Source organism: Oncorhynchus keta, chromosome 23, assembly GCF_023373465.1.
Source record: "Oncorhynchus keta strain PuntledgeMale-10-30-2019 chromosome 23, Oket_V2, whole genome shotgun sequence".
In the NCBI taxonomy this organism is placed as follows: domain Eukaryota; kingdom Metazoa; phylum Chordata; class Actinopteri; order Salmoniformes; family Salmonidae; genus Oncorhynchus; species Oncorhynchus keta.
This window is the reverse complement of record NC_068443.1, coordinates 12,202,007-12,211,660: the sequence shown is the minus strand read 5'-3', so window position 1 is coordinate 12,211,660 and position 9,654 is coordinate 12,202,007. Positions and strand designations below refer to the sequence as shown.

Genomic DNA, 9,654 nt, shown 5'->3' with positions numbered 1-9,654 from the left:
ATAACAGAACACTTCTGTTGAGTCAACCATCTTATAAATACAGAAAGTCAGACAAGTATGTCCTCAGGCAATTAAGGTTCCTACGGTCGGTGCTGGTGATAGGAGACATGAGGGTTCGACACTCAGCTGCCCTCTTCCAGCCCCAAATCAGCCATCATGTCTCTTGTTTACGCCAAACATCGGTTATAGCTGCGACGCCTAAAATGACATGTTGGTCTTGCCCTTGGGCGCACATGAATCCAAACACTAAAAAAAAATATTTTCAAAAACCAAGTAGTAAATTGACAAACTCCTGGAAATTGATGGGGCCCAGGGGAACAATTCAGAACAGGAGCAACGTTACGAACCTGAGAAATGTAGCTCATGACAAAGTTCTGTGAATAAAGAGTGATTAGCTGCACTCATTTTCCTAATTGATAACATAGCATTCCTGAATTTTACATCCTAAATAAATCCAGTCAGATGTGAACATTGTAACAGATTTATTCTCCTCAAAGTTAAAAATAGGAAAGATTCTTGTAATATTACTCTTGGACCATGATAGGGCCCAAGGTAGCTTCACCTTCCTTCTGCATATCTGAGGAGAGTAGAGAACAGTGATGGAATACATTACATTTTAAACTGGTAATAAAGCTCTGGCTTTGATTGACACTTACCTACATCACTGTCCAGATCTCTAGCCTTGCTCACAGCACAGCTGGAGTCACAGCAGCCACACATCTGGTCATCCCCACCTGCAGCCTTCCAGCTACAGATAAATATGAAGGTTAGTTTATATAGCAGCATGTCAAAGGTACTATACCCACAACCCAGCTTATACATACCCATCTGTGAAAGAGCAGGCCTTGTTCTCAGCATCAATGGGGGAAGAGGCTGCAGATGCTTTCAGATGACATGTTATGTAGAGCTGTTGGGAATCAATCTGTGGTTGGAACCTGAAGGACTCCAGCTGAAACTGGATCTTGTCATCCTGGGATCTGGACAGGAACTGGGAGCTGGAGCCAGTCAACTTGGCATCAACCAGACACCTGAGGAGACCAAGGGTCAACGTAAAGCTTCAGGGGTTACATTTAAGGTAATATAAGAGGAGTCAAAGTGACAACTAAACTCACCCATGGTCCTCAATGAAAGAATATCTAGGGACAGTGTGGACATCAGGCGCCAAGGTGGCAACACAGCGGTCCACAAAGACACGGAGGGGAACGTGGTGGTACGGCATGACCGAGGCTTCCATGTTGATCATGTCACCAAGATAGTAATGGTTGGAGGGCCTCTCAAACTGCCAGTCAGCTGGAAAGAGGAGTGGCATGTCAGTGGGGGTTCACACAAAGGAAGAGGCTTCCAGTCAGGTTTACCTACCAGTCATTAACCTCAGGGAGAAGTAGAGGGGTTCCTCTTTCACCATGTTGGAAATGTTGGGGATCCAGGTTGGCTTCAGGGCATTGCTGCTCACATCGTGATTCCTAGAAACAAACATGGACTATGGCATTACTCAAACCTCAGAATGATATGGGTTGTCAAAGTGAAGAACGCAACAATAGTTACCTCAAGTAGTGGCACTCAATATCAACCATAGCTGCACTGGTTTTCACTATAGAAGTGTTAGCAAGAGGTTTTGGCTCATAGACAAGCGTGAAGGTGTAGATCAGCACATCCTCAGTCATCTAGGAACAGGATCACAAGTGATGTAGCACAAAGATAATGATTCGCAGTCAGGAAGTTAAACAGCAAATGTGACATACCTTCAGCTCACTGCCACAGCCATGCAGCTCTGATTCAAAGGTGATCACATGAGCTTCCGCGTCCTCCTCAGTGGCAGCACAACCTCCTAGAGTGATACGCTCTGGCTGTATGAGCCGGCCAATCCCCAGCAGGTCCTGGTTCACCTGCACCCGGACCACACTCTCCCCACACTGAGCCGACACACTGTTGGCCGCCACCTGCTTCAGCCGCTCAGACACAGTAGGCCTGTGCTCAGGCTTTGCAACTTCAGGAAAGCTCCAAGTCAAAGGGTTCTCAGACGCCTGCTTGGACTGGGAGCTCTCAGAGTCTTCATCCTGGATAGGTTTCTGGCCCAAAGGCAATCCAACAGGATCCTGGCCCACAGGCTGCTCGCTAGGTTCCTGGCCCACAGGCTGCTCTCTAGGTTCCTGGCCCACAGGCTGCTCGCTAGGTTCCTGGCCCACAGGCTGCTCGCTAGGATCCTGGCCCACAGGCTGCTCGCTAGGATCCTGGCCCACAGGCTGCTCGCTAGGATCCTGGCCCACAGGCTGCTCGCTAGGATCCTGGCCCACAGGCTGCTCGCTAGGATCCTGGCCCACAGGCTCGCTGAGTTCATTACCCAAAATCTCATTTGGTTCCTGGCCCACAGGCTTCCTTGGTTCCTGGCCCACAGGCTGCTGGCTTGGTTCTTGGCCCACAGGCTGCTCCCCAACAGGATGCTGGCCCGGTTCTTGGCCCACAGGCTGCTCCCCAACAGGATGCTGGCCCACAGGCTCCCCAACATGCTCACTAGGTTCTTGGCCCAAAGGCTCACCAACAGGCTGCTGGCCAAGTTCCTGGCCCACAGGCTGCTCCCCAACAGGATGCTGGCCCACAGGCTCCCCAACATGCTCACTAGGCTCTTGGCCCAAAGGCTCGCCCACAGGCTGCTCTCCAACAGGTTCCTGGCTCACAGGCTGCTCTACAGTTTCATGGCCCACAGGCAGCTCGCTAGGATTCTGGCCCACAGGCTCGCTGAGTTCATTACCCAAAATCTCACTTGGTTCCTGGCCCACAGGCTTCCTTGGTTCCTGGCCCACAGGCTGCTGGCTTGGTTCTTGGCCCACATGCTGCTCTCCAGGTTCATGGCCCACAAGCTCTCCAACATGCTCACTAGGTTCTTGGCCCAAAGGCTCGCCAACAGGCTGCTGGCTTTGTTCCTGACCCACAGGCTGCTCGCTAGGTTCCTGGTCCACAGGCTGCTCTCCCACAGGCTCACTAGGTTCCTGACCCACAGGCTGGATAGGTTCCTGACCCACAAGCTGCTCGCTAGGTTCCTGGCCCACAGGATGCTCGCTAGGTTCCTTACCCAATGGCTCGCCAGCAGGCTGCGCACTAGGTCCCTGGCCCACAGGCTCGCTAGGTCCCTGGCCCACAGGCTCGCTAGGTCCCTGGCCCACAGGCTCGCTAGGTCCCTGGCCCACAGGCTCGCTAGGTCCCTGGCCCACAGGCTCGCTAGGTCCCTGGCCCACAGGCTCGCTAGGTCCCTGGCCCACAGGCTCCCCAACATGCTCACTTGGTTCTTGGCCCAATGGCTGGCCCACAGGCTGCTCTCCAACAGGTTCCTGGCCCACAGGCTCTCCTACATGCTCACTAGACTCTTGGCCTAAAGGATCACTAGGTTCCTGGCCCAAAGGCTGGCCAACAGGATGCTCTCCAACAGGTTCCTGGCTCACAGGCTCTTGGGCCAATGGCTGGCTAGGTTCCTGACCCACAGGCTGCTCACTAGGTTCCTGACCCACAGGCTGCTCACTAGGTTCTTGGCCCAAAGGCTCGCCAACAGGCTGCTGGCTTTGTTCCTGGCCCACAGGCTGCTCTCCAACAGTTTGCTGGCCAACAGGCTCCCACATGCTCACTAGACTCTTGGCCTAAAGGATCACTAGGTTCCTGGCCCAAAGGCTGGACAACAGGATGCTCTCCAACAGGTTCCTGGCTCACAGGCTCTTGGGCCACAGGCTGGCTAGGTTCCTGCCCCACAGGCTGCTCGCTAGGTTCCTGACCCACAGGCTGCTCGCTAGGTTCCTGACCCACAGGCTGCTCGCTAGGTTCCTGGCCCACAGGCTGCTCGCTAGGTTCCTGGCCCACAGGCTGCTCGCTAGGTTCCTGGCCCACAGGCTGCTCGCTAGGTTCATTACCCAAAATCTTACTTGGTTCCTTACCCAATGGCTCGCCAGCAGGCTGCTCACTAGGTTCTTGGCCCACAGGCTGCTCTCCAGGTTCTTGGCCCACAGGCTGCTCTCCAGGTTCTTGGCCCACAGGCTGCTCTCCAGGTTCCCGGCCCACAGGCTGCTCTCCAGGTTCCCGGCCCACAGGCTGCTCTCCAGGTTCCCGGCCCACAGGCTCGCTGCTAGCTTCCCAGACGAAAAGCTCTCCTCCAGCTGCCTGGCCCACAGGCTGCCCTCCAGCTGCCTGGCCCACAGGCTGCCCTCCAGCTGCCTGGCCCACAGGCTGCCCTCCAGCTGCCTGGCCCACAGGCTGCCCTCCTGCTGCCTGGCCCACAGGCTGCCCTCCAGCTGCCTGGCCCACAGGCTCGCTAGGTCCCTGGCCCACAGGCTCGCTAGGTCCCTGGCCCACAGGCTCGCTAGGTCCCTGGCCCACAGGCTCCCCAACATGCTCACTTGGTTCTTGGCCCAATGGCTGGCCCACAGGCTGCTCTCCAACATGTTCCTGGCTCACAGGCTGCTCTACAGGTTCATGGCCCACAGGCTGCTCACTAGGATCCTGGCCCACAGGCTGCTCGCTAGGTTCATTACCTAAAATCTCACTTGGTTCCTTGCCCACAGGCTCGACAGCAGGCTGCTCACTAGGTTCTTGGCCCACAGGCTCACTAGGTTCTTGGCCCACAGGCTCACTAGGTTCCTGGCCCACAGGCTCACTAGGTTCCTGGCCCACAGGCTCACTAGGTTCCTGGCCCACAGGCTGCTGGCTTGGTTCTTGGCCCACATGCTGCTCTCCAGGTTCATGGCCCAAAGGCTCGCCCACAGGCTGCTCTCCCACAGGCTCACTAGGTTCTTGGCCCACAGGCTCATGGCCCACAGGCTCCTCTCCAACAGGTTGCTGGCCCACAGGCTCACTAGGTTCTTGGTCCACAGGTTGCTCTCCAGGTTCATAGCCCACAGGCTCGCCAACAGGCTGCTCACCAGGTGACTGGCCCACAGGCTCAATAGGGCCTTGGCCCAAAGGCTCACCAACAGGCTGCTGGCTTTGTTCCTGGCCCACAGGCTGCTCTCCAACAGGTTGCTGGCCCACAGGCTCACTAGAATCTTGGCCAACAGGCTCTCCAACATGCTCACTAGAGTCTTGGCCTAAAGGATCGCTAGGTTCCTTGCCCAAAGGCTGGCCAACAGGATGCTCTCCAACAGGTTCCTGGCTCACAGGCTGCTCTCCAACAGGTTCCTGGCTCACAGGCTGCTCTCCAACAGGTTCCTGGCCCACAGGCTGCTCGCTAGGTTCCTGACCCACAGGCTGCTCGCTAGGTTCCTGACCCACAGGCTGCTCGCTAGGTTCCTGACCCACAGGCTGCTCGCTAGGTTCCTGGCCCACAGGCTGCTCGCTAGGTTCCTGGCCCACAGGCTGCTCGCTAGGTTCCTGGCCCACAGGCTGCTCGCTAGGTTCCTGGCCCACAGGCTGCTCGCTAGGTTCCTGGCCCACAGGCTGCTCGCTAGGTTCCTGGCCAACAGGCTCACGAGGTTCTTGGCCCACAGGCTGCTCGCTAGGTTCCTGGTCCAAAGGCTCGCCAACAGGCTGCTGGCTAAGTTCCTGGACCACAGGCTGCTCTCCCACAGGCTCACTAGGTTCTTGGCCCACAGGCTGCTCTCCAGGTTCATGGCCCACAGGTTTCTGGAGCACAAGCTGCTCTCCAACAGGTTTCTGGGCCACAGGCTCACTAGGTTCTTGGCCCACAGGCTGATCTCCAGGTTCATGGCCCACAGGCTCCTGGACTACAAGCTGCTCTCCAACAGGTTCCCGGCCCACAGGCTCGCTGCTAGCTTCCCAGACGACAGGCTGCCCTCCAGCTGCCTGGCCCAAAGGCTGCCCTCCAGCTGCCTGGCCCACAGGCTGCCCTCCAGCTGCCTGGCCCACAGGCTGCCCTCCAGCTGCCTGGCCCACAGGCTGCCCTCCAGCTGCCTGGCCCACAGGCTTGCTAGTTTCTAGACCCAAAAGCCCACCAAAAAGCTTGCTATGTTCCTGTCCAGGCTTTCCAATCGGATCATGGCCCACAGGCTGCTCACTAGGTTCCTGGCCCACAGGCTCTATGCTAGGTTCCCGGCCCACAGGCTCTAACAAAGGCTTTATAACAACCTGGCTAGGTTCTTGGCCCACAGGATTGCTAGGTTCTACAGCATACTTCAGGGAATTGCTGCTTACTTCATGATTCCTAGAAACACGGAAAATACCATTACTTACACTTCAGAATTATAGATGTTGTCAAAGTGAAGAATGCAACAATAGTTACCTCAAGTAGTGGCACTCAATATCAACCATAACTTTACTGGTGTTCAATATAGAAATGTTAGCAAGAGGTTTTGGCTCATAGACAAGACTGAAGGTGTAGATCAGCACATCCTCAGTCATCTAGGAACAGATCACAAATCATGCATCAGATAATGATGACATCTTCAGGAAGTTAAACAACAAATATGACATACCGTCAGCTCACTGCCACAGCCATGCAGCTCTGATTCAAAGGTGAGCACAAGAGCTTCAGCATCCTCCTCAATGGCAGCACAGCCTCCTAGAGTGATACGCTCTGGCTGGACGAGCCGGCCAATCCCCAGAAGTTCCTGTTTCACCTCCACACGGACCACACTTTTCCCACACCAGGCCACTACACCGTTGGCTGCCACCTGCTTTAGCCGCTGAAACGCTGTAGAATTGCGCACATGCTTCTCAATCGTAGGATAGAGCCAAGTCAGAGGGTTCTCAAATGTCTGCTTGGACTGGAAGCTCTCAGGGTCTTCAGCCTGGCTAGTTTCGATGCCGGGTTCCTGCCCCACAGGAACGACAACGGGCTCGCGAGGTTCTTGTCCCACAGGGTCCTCTCCCACAGGGTCTTCTTGCACTCGCTTCTGAGTGTCAAACTGTGCTGAAACTTCATCGTCATGCAGAAACCCCAATCTTGGATAAAACCATCTGGAGATCCAAGCATCACTAACACAGCCAAACACCACGACCAACAGCAGCACTGCAGCCACTTGACTGAAGCCCATCTCCCCAAATAGACATACGTTATTCTTGTCAATTCTTCCACAGAGTCTGTTAAACCATTTTATAGCCACGATGTCTGACAAAGGCCCCACCCCATTCAGAAATCAACTTGATTATTGTCCAGACCTGATTATTTAAACAGGTGCTGAAGAATGTGAAGTTGATTGTCATTGGTTGCCTTTGCGCACACAAAATCACATACACCTGGAGCTTTATTGAGGAGGGCTTAACTTTAGAGAGTGTTCATAGAAATGTAATATGTAGGACAGACATACTTTTCTATAGGGCCGGCATTTATATGCTCTCCAAAGAAAGGTTGGTAGACCAATATTCAATTGTCTGAATTAATCTGATGAATCAAGAAATCTGTCATTTGGATGGTTTTGCCAAGGAAGTCTTAGTCACACAATTTTACATCTAGCTAAGGTGTTTGGTGCAGTATTTCTCAAGAACAAAAAGTTGCCTGAAAACCAGTAGTGCACTACAGACAGATTCTAGTCAGCTGCTGCAGTGCAGGACTGATTTCTGAGAACATGTCTCCAACTTCATCAGCAAGCTGTCAAACTATCAGAAATAAAGGACAAACTACACACAGTTTACCACTGCCCAAAATCACTATCTAGCTAAGTTCCATCCCTGTGTTTGTCAATGAAGCTTGCTAACATCAGCAGGCACATTGAGCAAATGTAAAAAATAAAAATAAAATGGAATTGTATGTGTCACATGTCTTACTTACGGGTCCATTTCCAGAAATGCAGAGCTGAAGTAATGAAAATTGTGAAAAGGAATAAATACACAGTGAAAAACAAATAAAAATAATATGGCTACCTACAGGGAGTACCAGTACCGAGTATATGTAAGGTAATTGAGGTAGCTATGTGCTGTACATAGAGCTAAAGTAACTAGGCAACAGTATAAATAATAGACAGTAGCAGCAGTGTGTGTGTGTGGCGTCAGTATGCATGTGTGTGCATGTTATGTGTGTGTGTTTGTGTGTGTGTGTGTTGGGGTGTTAGTGAAAGTGTGTGTGAGTGTGTGCGCATAGAGCAGGGTTCCCCTACTGGTGGCCCGTGGGCAGAATTTGACCTGCGGATGGTCATATCTGCCCTCCCAAGTTTTCTGAGCAAAACATGAAAGACTAAAAACACCAGGATATCAGCTCCAAGTGATTTTAATTTAAGAACTCTGTTCCAAGGTATTCCCACACATAATAGACACGTGGCCGGTTTGAAATGCAAGGTTTGAAATGCAAGGTTTGAAATGATTATGTTTTAGTCAAACATATCTCTTTGGGCTTCTTGAGGTCAATTTGCAGTCTACAAATGATTTGTTAATTATGTTCTGGCCCCCCGACCATGCACTCAACAAAACAATTGGCCCTCAGCTGAATCTCGTTGATGATCCCTGGCATGGAGTCAGTGCAAATGGGTTCGTACAAAAAAGGGTCAATGCAGGTACAGCAGTATGTGTAGCCATTTGATTAGCTATATAGCAGTCTTGTTAAGAAGTCTTATGGCTTGGAGGTAGAAGCTGTTCGGGGTCCTGTTGGTTCAGACTTGGTGCACTGGTACCGCTTGTCATGCGGAAACAGAGAACGCAGTCTGTGGCTTGGGTGGCTGGAGTCTGACAGTTTTTTGGCCTTAATTAACAACCCATCCGAACACTGCCTACTATAGAGGTCCTGGATGGCAGGGAGTGATGTACTAGGCCATACGCATGACCCTCCGTAGCGCATTTGCGGTCCGATGCCAAGCAGTTGCCATACCAAGCGGTGATGCAGCCAGTCCAGATGCTCTCGATGGTGCTGCTGAAGAACTTGAGTATCTGAGGGCCTATGCAAAATCTTTGGGTAAGAAGCATTGCCGTGCGCTTTTCACAACAGTGTTGTGTTTGGACCCCCTCCACTACAGCCCTGTCAATATGAATGGGGGCGTATCTCGGCCTTCCATTTCCTGTAGTCCACAATCAGATCAATTGTTTTACTGACGTTGAGGGAGAGGTTGTCCTGGCACCACACTGCTAGGCTGTGTCATCGTTGGTGATCAGACCTACCAACGTTGGCAAACTTAATGGTGTTGGAGTCGTGCAGGAGGGGACTAAGCACGCACCCTGAGGTGCCCCCGTGTTGATGGTCAGCGTGCCGGATGTGTTGTTGCCTACCCTCACAACCTGTCATGAAGTCCAGGATCCAGTTGCAGGGGGAGGTGTTCAGTCCCAGGGCAGGCTGGCAACTTTAGCTAAATAAACATATCAAGTCACTGGCTAGCAGCAAAGTGTTTCAGTGCAATTTTGTGCTTGCAACTTTCAATTAAACAGAGATCAGAGGTGGAAAAAGTTTTACATTGTCATACTTGAGTGAAAGTACAAAGTAAAAGCTACTGTCGTGGAAATTCTCTATTTACCAAATCATGGGAGCAAACCACAACACAAGTCAGAGTTAGTTATCAAAGTCCATCTTTAATTATATGCGCTTTATCACAACCCTTTAACTCTCAGATCAGTTCAGTGTCTATCAATGAATTCTCTGAGAGCCCCTTACACATTGCAGCTGAGTTCCTTTAATAGCAAAGAACACATAGTCAGACAGCATAGACACAATAAATCGTTCAGCTTGGTCTTACTCAAACCCCAGAACCATAAACCAATCCTCCATATCAACAGGCCTATATCAAATTGTCATTTAGA

At 52.1% G+C, this 9,654-nt stretch overlaps 1 protein-coding gene across 1 annotated transcript; it reads right to left on the bottom strand.

The window, feature by feature from the left end:
• Positions 1-465: 465 nt before the first annotated feature.
• LOC118402487 (uncharacterized) lies at positions 466-3,611 on the bottom strand. Its single transcript, XM_052476367.1, has 7 exons — positions 1,743-3,611; positions 1,546-1,664; positions 1,360-1,463; positions 1,113-1,290; positions 825-1,028; positions 657-748; positions 466-577 (listed from the first exon to the last, which is right to left on the bottom strand). Exons 1-7 carry the CDS (start codon positions 3,609-3,611, stop codon positions 525-527), a joined length of 2,619 nt encoding a protein of 872 aa, XP_052332327.1. The 3' UTR covers positions 466-524.
• Between the last annotated feature and the right edge of the window lie 6,043 nt (positions 3,612-9,654).

Excerpts from the sequence above, each read along its gene's own strand:
- LOC118402487 (XM_052476367.1), bottom strand. The coding sequence starts at position 3,611 with ATGTGGGAGCCTGTTGGCCAGCAAACTGTTGGAGAGCAGCCTGTGGGC. Across the intron at positions 1,464-1,545 it reads ATTGAGTGCCACTACTTGAG|GAATCACGATGTGAGCAGCA; the intron begins GTAACTATTGTT and ends GTTTGTTTCTAG. Across the intron at positions 749-824 it reads GCCTGCTCTTTCACAGATGG|CTGGAAGGCTGCAGGTGGGG; the intron begins GTATGTATAAGC and ends ATTTATCTGTAG.